Raw genomic sequence first — 14,213 nt, forward strand, 5'->3', positions numbered from 1 at the left:
CTGCAACTTTAGTCGCAGCAATGCGAATGGTGTCCATTGAAAACCCATGGTTTTCAGCTTCTCAGGTTCAAGTAGTGAGAGTTGACCGTTCCTTTCTTTTTGGAGAACCAGGAGAGCCATAAAAACTGTACCTGTCTCTGGATCACACATGGATGAGACCAGGTCTAATTGGGCAACGCATTGGTTTGGCAGAATATTATAGATCAGTGATGATGAACCTTGGCACCGCAGATGTTTTGGAACTACATTTCCCATGATGCTCATGCACTCTGGAGTATAGTTGAGCATCATAGGAAATGTAGTTCCAAAACATCTGGGCTGCCAAGGTTCACCATCACTGCTCTACAATATTCTGCCAAACCAATGCGTTGCTCAATTAGACCTGGTCACAACCCTGGGTGATCCATAGAGACGGGTACAGTTTTTTTTTTGTGGCTCTCCTAAAAGAAGGGAAAGCCAATTCACACTACTTGAACCTGGGAAGTATCTGTGGTATATAATGAGCCCTTCCAATGGGTGGAATCTGCAGGACCAAACATGGCCGCCCTGTTCACACTGGAATTTCCGGGCATGTGGTGACAAACTCAAGTTTCTGGGGCTAGACAAATTCCTCCCCCCCCCTCCCCCATCCTCCTCCCAGCGAAGAAGCCAATAATATATGTTAATAATATAGTTTTATCCTTTGTTCTCAGAGGATTTTGTTGCCATTAATCCTTCTTTCTGTTGCAGATGAAATCAAGGCTGAGCTGGAAAGAGAGAAGTAAGTGTTTTTCCTTTATCTTGTGTACATAGAGTTGGGAGAGGGATCCAAAAGGAGGCCCTCTAGTGGCACGCTGACAGGGCTGCCATCTTCACCCGGTCTTCCTTCCAGGTTGGCGGGCTCCGGTCCTATTTTATTTGAGAGAGGCTGGCTTAGACAAGTAATGAGGTCTAGTCGCCAGGTAAGATGTGGACTTAGGATTGGAGGCGTTCTCCCACCCAAAGTTCTAAAAAGCATCTGAGCTCCAGAACCCAGAAGAGAAGTTATTAACCACTTGACCTCTGTAAGATTTTACCCACGTTCATGACCAGGCCATCTTGCAGGTGCTTTGCTTGTGCTTTTTAACCCTTTTTCGGCTGCTAGCAGGGGTTAAAAGTGCCCCGCTAGTGGCCGAAAAGCGCTGCTAAAACTACGGTAAAACGCCGCTAAAAATACCGGCGCTTTACCGCCCATGCCCCCCCACCCCATTGTCCTTAGTGTTTGTAGAAAACAAAGCGTCTGAATACCATTTTTGCTGATATCTTCGGGCCGGTCACCTGGCTCCTGGCCGCTCTTCTCCTCCGATCCAGGGCTACAGCGCGAGGAGCCGAGATCTCCCACTGATGTCAGCTGGGAGGTCACCTGACTGTTGTGCTGTCCACCTGGCTCCTCCCGCTGTAGCCCTTAGATGGGGGCAGAGAACGGCCGGGGGTCACGTGATCAGCCTTAAGATATCTGCAAGAAAGATATTTAGACACTTTTTGTTTTCCACGAACGCTTACACTGCATGTTTATAGCTGGATAAAAAGGGGCTGGCAGTACTTTTTATTTTTTAATACTATAGTGGCAAGTGGAGAGGGGCAGCTTGCATACACAGAGGAGAGCTGCGGATGATAGGACCCGGGACAGCTGAGGCTCTTGTGGACCCCGGTCACACATAAGCTGACCACGGTGTCGGGGCTCAGCAGCCGGCAGTTTACGGGGGGGGGGGGGGGTTTATCATAGCCAGGCAGGTTTAGCCAGGTATTTTAGGTGATACGGAGGGCCAAATTACACAAATTTTTTTGGGGGGGGGGGGGTTTGCAAACGCTTTAAGATGCAGAGAAGACAAAGTCTGTGTTCTCCAGATCAGTCATAAGCCCTGGAGCCCCTCACCATGTGTAAATGAAAAATCTGGGTGACTCGTACTGTAAACACGGGTATATGTGTATACACACTTGCGGTATGATAAAATGTGTGTGTCCATTCTACTGAATTTGTTTGTGTCTGTTACCAGGTAGAGTTTTGCACAGCGTGTGACTCTGAGATGCTGTTTGCTAAATGGGTGTGAATATACGGGGTATTTAATCTTTATCTTGTGATGACTTTACTCAAATAAGCTATGGTTTGCAGACTGTTTATATATCTGTTTATCTTTTTTGCTCCCGGTATCAGTGTACTGGGCACTGCCCGCTGTATAAGATAAAACATGGAGCAAATACAGATGTGTACGTCTATATCTCATCCTTCTATTGCAGACATGGATCAGAACCACCGTCCAAACCAAAATTCATTGAGGCCGACAAGTATTTCCTCCCATTTGAGCTGGCTTGTCAGACAAAGGCCCCCCGCATTGTCAGCACCTCCCTGGACTGCTTGCAGGTAATGTCTGGGGTAATTGTACCCCTGTATTGCTCTATGGAAGATAAATGTGGCGGTTCTTGCAGGACTTAGGTTTTCATGTTATCACAATCCTTTGGAAAGATCTACTCCTTTTTTGCTTTCATTTCTTCTGCCTAGTTGTGTGGCCAGGCGGCTTGAGCTTGGTATCGTATTTATCGACATGGAGATGGGAAGCGAGGGTTAAAGGCTGATGGTTTTTCACAAACCTTCTGTGTGCAGCTCACCTGAGCCTGATATTGATCCAGTGATGTGCGCAAGAGCCCCGGCTTTACTGAGTCCCAATCTCAATCTAATGATGTCCACAAAAGCCTCAGCTGTCCCGGGTCCCAATCTCAATCCAGTGATGTGCACTAGAGCCTCAGCTGTCCTGGTCCCAAACTCGATCCAATGATGTGCACTAGAGCTGTCCCGGGTCTCAATTTCCATCCAACGATGTGCGCAAGAGCTTCGGCTGTCCTTGGACTCTGTCCTTTTCGGCTGGGACAGAAATGGAGCCATTAGCTCCCACTGCTATCAGTCATAGCCAGTGAGCCACTGAGGTGAGAGCAGGAGGCAGGGCTGAGCCACGGCTCTGTGTCTTATGGAAGTATAGAGATGGTTTCGGGAGCAAGCACCCCACCAATGCCCTGAGTGGCTTGCTATTGGGGGCATTGGTCAAGTAGGAGGAGCCAGGAGTGCCGGCGGGGGACCAGAGAAGAGGATCTAGGCTGCTATGTACAAAACAGTTCTAATCCTTTCCACCCCAACAAAACACAAAAAGATTATTATTATTATTATTATTAATATTTATTTATTTTTTTAACCTGGATTTTAGGGCTGATTTACCCTAGATGCGGTGGGTCTGCATTGGGCGGCTATTCCAGCGCAGTCCTACCACATGGACAAGGAAAAATGCCTTGTCTCCTATGTGGTGTGTGGGCACGATCTGCTGACAAAAGTACTGCATGCAATTGAACTTTGAGAGGTTTGTGTGACATCTCAATAAAGTTTGTTTAAAAAAGGAAACTGTGAATCCTTCAAGCTCAGCAGTTCATCACTGCACTGAGCTCAGTCAGACCGCACTGCACCAGTGTTCTAGATTTATATACCTGAGCTAGACAAGCGACAATGGCAGCCTCTCGGGTCAAACTAAAATTAGCAAAAGAAGAGATGTGCCCTCAGGCAATATACAGAATTTTCCAGCACCGTTCGATTTGCATACACATGCAGCAAAACACTCTACCTGGAGATGTTAAAACACACGGAAAGTTTTTTTATTTATTTTTATTTTATTTTTTATTTTATATATATATATATATATATATATATATATATATATATATATATATATATATATATATATATATATATATATATATATATATATATATATATATATATATATATATATATATATATATCTATCACACTTCAGGAGCCCCAGGAACACACTGCCTGAGAGAGAGCAGCTTTCAAAAGTTAAAGTTGAGATCTTTTCTTTGGGTCCAGCACCTTGGCACTACTTTTTTATTTACGTTTTATAAGCTACTAAGCAAACATGTCCTACTGTATGGAGTGTTGAAGGCCATTTCCTGACATGTAAGCTCTGTCACAAAGAACCCGTACACTTTATGGCTTTTATTTTGTCTCTGAGTAGGCAGTTATATAATGATCTCTTCTTGCAGAAATTGATTGCATATGGGCACATCACTGGAAATGCTCCAGATAAAGGCATTGCGGGAAAACGTCTCATCGACCGCATAGTGGACACCATCTGTAACTGTTTCCAGGGCCCCCAGACGGATGAGGGTGTACAACTTCAGATCATAAAGGTACAAGAATGATTGATTTTTTTTTTTTTTTTTTTTTTTTTTTACGATGAGTTTTATTTGTGTGATCCTAACCTGTCCTCTCCCAGAAAAACATTTACTTCCTTCTTAATTGCTCCTTTAAAAAAATATCACCTTTTTACCCTGTAATCCTTCAGGTTACACTTTTAACTGCTGCGATTACCTGAATTCTGAGAGAGGAAATCGGTCACAATTACCTCGCTGTTCTGCCTTTTGTATCCTCTCGCTTGGCTAATATCTGTACAAAACGAGTGCTGGCACTCAGCAAACCAATGTGAGATAAAAAATAATTTAAAACATGATAATAAAAAACAATGATAGCAATAAGATGGAATTAATAAAAGACCAATGTCCAATCAACGAAGATTCAAAATGCTTGGAATATGGGAAGTGTCCAATCACTGATTCATGCTTGGTATGTAGACTGAAGATGCATACATTGTCACAAAGGGCTGCTCTTCTCTAGAGTGAAGTCGACTCGGGATCATCAGAAGAAAAACAGAAATAGGAGAGCGCCACTCAGTTAAAGTGTTTTAATCAATGATGAAACATAATAGTATCACTTACAGGAGCTGTACACGGATGAATGGCCGTAGTCAAAAGCATGTGTCCAGGAGTTCATCTTACCATGCTGCGGTGGCCACAAGACACCAGGGGGGAACCCGACTATGTCACACAGCGTAAAGTAATGAGCGGCTCATGTAAACGGCGTGTGACGTCAGCAAATGGAGGAGAAAAACAACGTGTTTCAGAGCATGCGCAAAGTCCGTAAGGCACGTGCGCACTCCTTTCTCAAGTGTAGGAACCTACACTTGAGAAAGGAGCGGGCATGGAAAGATGAACTGCGGAACACATGCTTTTGAAAGATGGCCATTCATCCGTGTACAGCTCCTTGCATTGTTATATGTAAGTGATTACTATTTTGTTTTATCATTGATTAAAACACTTTAACTGAGTGGCACTCTCCTATTTCTGTTTTTCTTCGGCTAATATCTGTAGAACTATCATTTTAAAAACTAAAATGTAATGCCATTTAAAATATAATTTTACCTTTTGGGACCATGTTATATGTTCCACCCGCTTTTAGGGCATAACATGTAACGTGTTCCCAATGCTGCAGCCGCTGCCCACTCCTCCATGTGGCAGCAGTACAGGAAGAAGTTTCCTGTACTGTCGCTTTTTAAAATTGGCGTGGCCGTTCTGCGCTACGCCCACACAGCTCTGTGTGTTAATGAAATACAAGCCCCGAGAGCCTTAGCGACTGTCAACTTGTAGTTCTCAATGAACTACCACGGCCTTGTGGAGCGCCATGGTAGTTCATTGATCTCTTCCTGTCAGTGTATCTGCCTGCCCGCAAAGGCTGTACGGGTACACAGAGATACTGACAGATCTGTCAGCATGGCAATGTTTTACAGGCTTCAAAAGAAAAAATATATAAATGCACGTTTTTTACCTGTGAAAAAAAAATGCATTTATTATTATTTTATTTTTTATTTTTCTAAAAGGTGAACGTTATCCTTTTACCTGTCCAAGGGACCAAGTGCATATATCACTTGGTCTCATTCATATCCATCCCTTTGTTTCTAAGCAATGTGATTGGACAGGTTTCCTCTTGCTGTCTGAAAATGCTGCTAGAAAGCAGATGGATTTGTGATTGACAGCTCTGGTCTCTGGTAGCAGGGACTTCTCTGGGGACCAATGCTGCTGTTCACGCAAAAAAAAAAAAAAAAAAAAAAAAAAATTGCTGCACTGATTGACCTTTTTTAAGTTTATATATTTATTTTTGAGAGATCGATCAGCGCTGTTAGGCTGTGTCCTGTGCACCAACATGCACACAAAAAAAACAAAAATTAAAGGAGATGTAGAGCCAAAGCTCTTGACCCTACTTCTCCTGTGGGTCACAGGAGTGCGGATACAAATACTGCAGCTGCTGACTTTTAAAATAATGACACTTACCCGCCCAGCACGCCCGCGATGTCTGCACCCGAAGCCGATCTCTCGATCGTCTCTCGGGTGCTGCCGCCGCCATCTTGGGTATGGGAATCAGGAAGTGGAGCCTTGCGGCTTCATTTCCCGTTTCCCTACTGCGCATACACGAATCGCGCTGCGCAATAAGGATGGTCCCCGCTGTCTCTGGGATCCGTGTGTTTCCCAGCAGACAGTGGGGGACCTTCGGAAAGGGGCGTGGATTCTGCGGAAAGGGGCGTAGCTTCTGCAGATATCTATGCCGGAAGTTGGTGCAGATACCTGTTCTGTACAGGTACCTGCACCCCCCTCCCCCCCCTGAAAGGTGCCAATTGTGGCGCCGGAGGGGGGAGGTTCCAATGAGCGGAAGCTCCACTTTAGGGTGGAGCTCCGCTTTAATGTCGGGATCCACCCTGATGCCTGGACCGGCAGCTGGCTCAGCCTCTCAGTGAGGCGCTGAAAGCCTGAGCCAGATGCACTCGTCCCCCTTACAGCCTGGCACCCCAGTGAGCGATGGAGGAGCAGAGAGCTGATGACTGACTGACAGTCACCGTTGAAGACCAAGAACGGAGCAACCAGCGGTCTTTGATTGCTCATTTCTCTTGAGCTGGATACACACTATCCAATTTTCTGTAGATTTATTTTCTTTCAGATTTACAAGAACCATATAATATGAGGTCAAACAGGCAGGCCCTTGCACTACAGGGTTTTGGTAAATCTAAAGGAAATCGGACAACAAAAGATGAAAAGTTGTATAGTGTGTATGGGGTTCTAAAACACGGGGGCTTTGGGAATAATGTCACATGTCTGAAGCTGCTCCCTTTTGATGATTTTGTGGATGACCACGTAGGTTTATCCCAAAGGTAAAAATGTGTCCTTACATAAAATAACATTCTGACAGTATGGAGCTTCCTAGTCTGCTATAATAAAATTGCAGAAGATCGATCAAGCAGTAAAGTCCTTCACAGCAGTTGTAAATCATGTCTCCTGCTATGTGTCGTGACAAGCTGTTCATCCGTTCTGCCATGGAATGACGTGGGATATGTATCCTACTAGGATAGACACTAGAGAAAGGGATATGAAATGGGAATTTTAGATGTTTTCTTTCAGGTCTGTAAAATGTTTCTGGTTTTAATGTCTCCTTAATTTAGGCTCTGCTGACGGTCGTCACCTCCCCATATGTGGAGATCCATGAGGCCACCATTCTCCAGACTGTTAGGACCTGTTACAACATTTATCTGGCCAGCAAAAACTTGGTGAATCAGACTACCGCCAAAGCTACGCTGACCCAGATGCTGAACGTCATCTTCGCCCGTATGGAAATGCAGGTGGTAAGAGGCATACAGGCTTATGTCTGGGTGATGGAGGGGTTTGCACCTCATAGGAATGCTGTGATGTATGGCTGGAATGTTCTTAAATTATTTGGGAATCTCCCCTTTTGCCAAATGATAGAGGTTTTTATCAATGGAACAAGATTACTAAATGTTTTTTTTTTTTTTTTTTTTCTCTCCCTACAGTCCCAGGAGTTGCGGGATCATGAAAAGCAACCATTTAAGCTGAATTCTCCTGCTTCTTACAAAATTGCAGGCTCCCCACAAGTTACACCCAGATTACACAGAAGCCAGCTTAGTGGATCCCCCATACCAAGCAAACGGGATGTCACAAATGGTGTTCAGGACCAAGAAGGTGTTTCACAAGTAGATGGCAAGGCGAGTGGGGAGACGCCCCCTGTAGTGTCAGGTAAGTGTTTGTCTGCTGGAATTCTGTGTTTGATTTAATTCGAAAGGTCTAACTGATGTTCATGTCTATGCAGGGCTGGAGAATATGACTGCTCCTGTAGACAAGGTATCGTCCTGCCAGGATGGGCTGCAGGAGGCGCCATCTCCTCGCGATGGGCTGCAGGAGGCGCCATCTCCTCGCGATGGGCTGCAGGAGGCGCCATCTCCTCGCGATGGGCTGCAGGAGGCGCCATCTCCTCGCGATGGGCTGCAGGAGGCGCCATCTCCTCGCGATGGGCTGCAGGAGGCGCCATCTCCTCGCGATGGGCTGCAGGAGGCGCCATCTCCTCGCGATGGGCTGCAGGAGGCGCCATCTCCTCGCGATGGGCTGCAGGAGGCGCCATCTCCTCGCGATGGGCTGCAGGAGGCGCCATCTCCTCGCGATGGGCTGCAGGAGGCGCCATCTCCTCGCGATGGGCTGCAGGAGGCGCCATCTCCTCGCGATGGGCAGCAGGAGGCGCCATCTCCTCGCGAGCAGGTCCCAGAGAGTACAGAATCCTATACTCAAGGTTTGTATGCCCCTTATGTTATATTGGGATGTGCTTTTAGTGATAATGTTACCAAACCTAAAGTGTCTTTTCTGTGTGTGTGTGTGGGACAAGGTCCTGAGGTTACTACATATGCATAGTAGATAACTATTTCCAAGAGTCAGTAGACCATGGCATTTCTAAATGAAGAGTGAAGGAATGGAGGTAAGGTAGTAATTCAATCCTCTTTTCCATTTCCAGTATACAGAAGAAGGCTAAGGAAAGAGGTGACCAATATTCTCTCTACCTTCTGGTAAACTATTTCTAGAAAACTTCAAGTGGTTGTGAAGTTAGTTTTTTATTTTAATGCATTGCATTCTATGCATCAAGATAAAAAGCCTTCTGTGTGCAGCAGCCCCCCTTAATACTTACTTGAGCCCATCTCAATCCAGCAATGTTGCAGGAGTGTCTCGGCTGCATAGCTGAGACGGCAGCATGGCGCCATTGGCTCCCGCTGCTGTCAATTGGTCAGTGAGCCAATGAGGAGGGAGCGGGGCGGGGCTGAACCACACCACTGCTCTGTTTGAATGGACACACAGAGCAGTGGCTCTGCTCAGGTGCCCCCCATAGCAAGCTGCTTACTGTGAGGGTACTCCTACAGGGGTGAGGAGGCAGAAGCGCCAGTGAGGGACCCAATAAAAGGAGTATCTGGACTGCTGTGCAAAACCTCTGCACACAGCAGGTAAGTATATATACATGTTTGTTATTTTTAAAGGAAAAAAAATACTGATACTTTAGTATCACTTTAAATATCCAGCAGAGCTTCTCCTGACCACTAACGTATTGAGATCCAACCGGAGTCAGGATAAATGTGGTCAGAGAAGTCACTTGTTGGTAATGAGCAAGCACACACATGTTGTTAAAATATATATATATTGTATATCACGTATATATCTTTGCAGAGGTGACAGTACCAATCAGTGTTCCGGGTGAGCCAGAAGTTGCTGGATTTTCTCCCCCCGACAGTGTTCAGACCAATGGGATCGCAGATGACCGACAGTCTGTGTCTTCTACAGATAATCTGGTATGTGGTATATGGCAGAATGTCCACTGAGTTTGTACTGTTCCCTATTAAGGTGAGGGGAAGACAATAGCTTAGCCAAACAGCAGCACTTGGGCTGTCGCAATTCTTGTCTAGATGTAATGGAAGGGGGAGTACTGTGAGTGGTTTTGACACCACTGCTCCTTGCTATGCAATTGTATCTAGTCTGATTTCTAGAGTCCATTGGAGCACTGCTGGACTGTGGTAGGGGCACCTCAGGCTTCCAGTTTCCCTCACGACCAGAACCGCTGTCCTGTTCTTGCTCTCAAATTTTTCATGTTGTTATTATTTTATTTATTTTTAAAAGATATATTTATTGGATTTTAAGCAAAGAAATTCACAAAAAAAAAAAAAAAAAAAAGCGCCATATAATTGTACAAAGAAAAAAAAAAAAAACACTATGGTTCCTAACTAGAAAAACATTTTCAAACATATCATCTCATATGGTATTGTTAACCAGTATTGTCACAGAGGAAATACAATATTAGTAGGAATATCATCTTCCATAACAAAGGTCAGAACAATCAAATCCACAAGAGAACATCATTAAGGCTGTGATGAAATGGGGACGAGAGTAATGGGGCTAAAGATCCATCTACCCCATATTTTGTGAAAGGCTTTTTCTTTTTTTTTTTTTTTTTTTTTCCATTAGTTCAAAGGCAAGTTTCTTCAGAGGGAATCGTTGACCAGTTTTAGCCAATGAGCCAACACAGGTGACATCAACCCTTTCCAGGATAAGAGCGATTTCTTAGCATAAAAGTATAGTATGCAGCAGTCATCCTATTACTTTAAGTTTAGAAAGTAGAGTTGTGTCAGAACTCCATGTGGTGGCTGACAGTCAGCAGCTCTCCTCTCGGGGATCTGTGAAAACCAAGCCATCGACAATGCCCGGTTCTCAGTGCTGGTGTCTTGTCAAATAACGTCCTCCATCCGATAGTGTCCGCTGTGTACTGCGCATGCACAGTACACAGCAACACAGATTCCGAAAATTGGCGAGGATGAAGTCCAGGTTCTATCCCCACTATCCAAGTGGACATAGAGTAGGAATAAAAAAGAGCCGAGCGCAGCGAGGCCGAGCCCGAAGCTCGCCCGCGAGGGGCCCTCTAATATTCACAACCCTATGTCCGCTTGGATGGTGGGGCTACCACCTTCACTCACGGCGCAGGCGCCGTTCAGCTTCGGAGATTTTCCGAAGCTTCGTCTGCTCCGTACTGCGCATGCGCAGTACGGGCCGCACGCTATTTGATGGCCGGACACTATACGGCAGAACACCGCTATGGTGGGGGACAGCTGCAGCATCAGTCTGAGGCTCCACCCACTGAGGTAAGTATGAATAAACACAAAACCCATACTTCCCTTTTAATGCCATTTCCCTAGCATATGCATAGGTGGGATACATACTGCACCATTAATGCCATTTCCCCAGCTACCCATTGACAGGGCAAATACCCCATCCATGGTCCTGTTTTTCCACATCCCCATAGGCAGGGCATATACCCCATTCTTCTTGCCACTGCCCTAACCTCCTGTAGGTAGGACCTATAGCCCACCCATCATGTCGTTTCCCTAGCCTACCATGGGTGGAACATATCTCTATCTATCTATCCATTATGTTTCCCTAGTCTCCAATAGGTAGGACATGTACTCAATCAGTCACGCTGTTGCCCTGGTAAACTTGGTAAAAATGGTTTTACTTGCATCACAAAAAAAATACCCTTGTTGTCTTTCTGTTTTCATGCTCTGGAATTACCTATTATTTTCTGTGCAGGAATTGGACTCCCTACCCGGCCAGCATTCTGGTGCTAAATTTACCCACATCCTCCAGAAAGATGCTTTTTTGGTGTTTCGTTCTCTCTGCAAGCTGTCCATGAAACCCCTGGGAGACGGGCCCCCGGACCCCAAGTATGACGACTTTCTTTTCATTGGAGATTACTATATGTCATAAGATTTGTCTGAAGTTGTCTTATTTGTATTGAGCCAAAGATTGTTGCTCAGTTTTTCAAAGAGTGGATCAGAGTGGAATCCTAAAAATAATTGAGACGAAAACCTGTAGACCAGTGTTCACACCAGAAACCCGAGTTCCGTGCGTGTTTCCTGTACCACGTTCAAAGCGCACTGCGCTTGCAATCTGCAGCGGGTGTGTTTGGGGTGTTTGTAGAGGACGATCTGCTGACAGCCTTAAAACTAAATTAAATCCTCTTATACTTTACAGCCAAGGAAGCCCCTTCTGTTTGATCTGCAACTGCCATGGTGCTGCACATGTGATCAGTTATGACGCCAGACATTTGACAGTTTCATTGAGAAAATGAGCAAATGTGGTTGTTGGACCCCTTTCACACTGAGGGAGTTTTGCAGGTGCTATAGCATTAAAAATAGCACTTGCAATCCGCCCTCAAACAGCTGCTCCATTGTCTCCAGTATAAAAGCCCTCGGGCCTTCACACTGGAGCGGTGCGCTGGCAAGGCGTCAGGAAAAGTCCTGCCAGCAGCCTCTTTGGAGCGGTGTGTTTACCGCTCCTGCCCATTGAAATCGGTGGGGCAGCGCAGCTATACCGCCGGCAAAACGCTGCTATTGCGGGGCTATTTTAACCCTTTCTTGGCCACTAGTGGGGGTTTAAAGCGCCCAAAATGCACCACCAATCCGACGGTAAAACGCTGCTAAAAATAGCGGCATTTTACCGCTGATGCTATGGGCGGCACAGTGTGAAAGGGGTCTTAACAATCCTGGCTTTCAAGAAATGTAACGGTTTTGAAACTGTTAAATCCGATGGGTTTAGTTCCGCTTTATGATTTACTTCTGCTGGGGCTCTGGGCTTCAGTAAGAAGTAACGGGAGCAATGCTGGAGGCAATTTACAGCACACATTGGTAACATCATTAATGTGGAATATGTTCCTGCTAGAGAATATTATTTTTAGCAAGTTGTTATGGGTAAGGTTCTGCTCTAAAGCGTAACGAAACCCTCTTTTCCATTTCAGCCAAGGAAGCTGGAATGTAACTGTTTTTAGAAACTGTTAAATTGATGGGTTTAGTTCCACTTTTTAAGTCTGTAACTCTTCAGAAGTTGAACCCAAATCCTTTGTGACAGTCCAAAAAACACAAATTTGAAAACCCAGCTGAACTTTCAGTTTAAACCAGATAAAGTGGTTGTAAACTCTTACATATATCCAATACCAGCGAAAGAAAGCTCCTATTTTGTGTGAAAAAATTATATCAATTTCATTTGGCTGCTGTGCTGCATGACCCAGCAACTGCCAGCTAAAGCAGCACAGTGCTAAATGGCGTGGTTAAAGAAAGTACAGCCAGAGCTCGTTTTGGCTGTACTTCTCATGCGCATCACAGGAGTGCAGTTAGTTTTGCACTCCTGTGACCCGTTTTTAGCAGAGCGCGGGCCGAAGTCTGCTCTCTGCTGACGTCACAGAAGTTAGTCCAGACTTCGTGTCATCACGACCACGGAGCTGGGATCCGCCATATCCCTGGACCGACACCTGGCTCAGCCTCTTAGCTGAGCTGCTGAGGGGCTGAGCCGGCCGCCCCCACCCCCTCCACAGCCCAGCGCTCCAATGAGTGAGGAGGGGGCAGAGCAGAGAGCTGTGACTGATTGACAGTCAGCAGCTCCCTGCTCTGGGTGTTCGATTGCTCGGTTCTCAGTGTTAGAGGCGCCGTCGGACCGATGCCGCATCCACCTGGGTAAGTATGATTCTTAATTTATTTTTTTTATTTTATTTTTTTATAAAAACCCCTTTACTTCTTTTAAACAAAGTTGACAACCAAAGTCCTACACTGTGAGCTGAACCCTTAAACTGCTATATACTTTCTGCTCTGCATTTATACTTGCTATACTTTTATACCATATTGATTGGTAGTTTGAGAAGTAAATGATGTGTAGGATGTGTCCCAGCAGATAATTCTGTGTTTCTTATGCTTTGTTCAGATCCCATGAACTCCGCTCCAAGGTCATCTCCCTGCAGCTCCTCTTGTCAGTATTGCAGAGTGCCGGCCCCGTCTTCAGGACCCATGAAATGTTCATCAATGCCATTAAGCAATATCTTTGTGTAGCTTTATCGAAGAACGGCGTGTCTGGCGTGCCTGACGTCTTTGAGCTGTCCCTGGCCATATTCCTGAGCCTCCTCTCCAACTTCAAAATGCACTTAAAAATGCAGGTGGAGGTAAGCTTGGTCTAGGTATATTCTACAGTAGATATATGTTTGATCAGCCCATGCATCCAAGCGGCAGCAGAGAAGTCCTCAGATTAGACTACAGTAGTGCAGTGGGGAGGATTCCTCCATCCACCTCAAATGTGTGGATGTGAGAATCCATTTGTGGTGTGTGGGGTGTTTTTTTTTTTTTTTTTTTTTTATGATCCGCTATTTTATTCCCAGCTGGACGGCCCATTCTATGCATGAAGGTAAAAATACCTGTGTGCATCAGCCCCCCCAATACTTACCTCAGCCCCCTCCCAATGCAGCAATGTCCATGAGAGCAATGCCTCTCTGGGGACTCGCACTCCTGATTGGGTTTTTGGCAGCAGCGGGAGCCCTTGGCCCCCGCTGCCGTCATTCACAGCCAGTGAGCCAATCAGGAGAGAGGGTGGGGCTGAGCCATGCCTCCATGTGTGAATGGACACAGCCATGGCTCGAGAGCGTACCTGCTTGGGTGCAGCTTGCTGTGGGG

The 14,213-nt window shown here is 45.7% G+C and overlaps 1 protein-coding gene across 2 annotated transcripts in view; it reads left to right on the forward strand.

Moving 5' to 3' along the window:
• The window catches only part of ARFGEF2 (ARF guanine nucleotide exchange factor 2), a 69,526-nt gene that overhangs the window by 13,319 nt on the left and 41,994 nt on the right, over positions 1-14,213 (forward strand). For both annotated transcript variants that reach the window (XM_077458793.1, XM_077458794.1), the window contains exons 2-10: positions 730-760; positions 2,257-2,380; positions 4,066-4,212; positions 7,347-7,526; positions 7,713-7,935; positions 8,009-8,482; positions 9,403-9,524; positions 11,311-11,444; positions 13,474-13,708. In XM_077458793.1, coding sequence (XP_077314919.1) covers positions 730-760; positions 2,257-2,380; positions 4,066-4,212; positions 7,347-7,526; positions 7,713-7,935; positions 8,009-8,482; positions 9,403-9,524; positions 11,311-11,444; positions 13,474-13,708 — 1,670 coding nt within the window. The remainder of the gene's footprint in view (positions 1-729; positions 761-2,256; positions 2,381-4,065; positions 4,213-7,346; positions 7,527-7,712; positions 7,936-8,008; positions 8,483-9,402; positions 9,525-11,310; positions 11,445-13,473; positions 13,709-14,213) is intronic.

Source organism: Lithobates pipiens, unplaced genomic scaffold, assembly GCF_037356315.1.
Source record: "Lithobates pipiens isolate NorthernLeopardFrog02 unplaced genomic scaffold, aLitPip1_a1.2 Scaffold_28, whole genome shotgun sequence".
Classification (NCBI taxonomy): domain Eukaryota; kingdom Metazoa; phylum Chordata; class Amphibia; order Anura; family Ranidae; genus Lithobates; species Lithobates pipiens.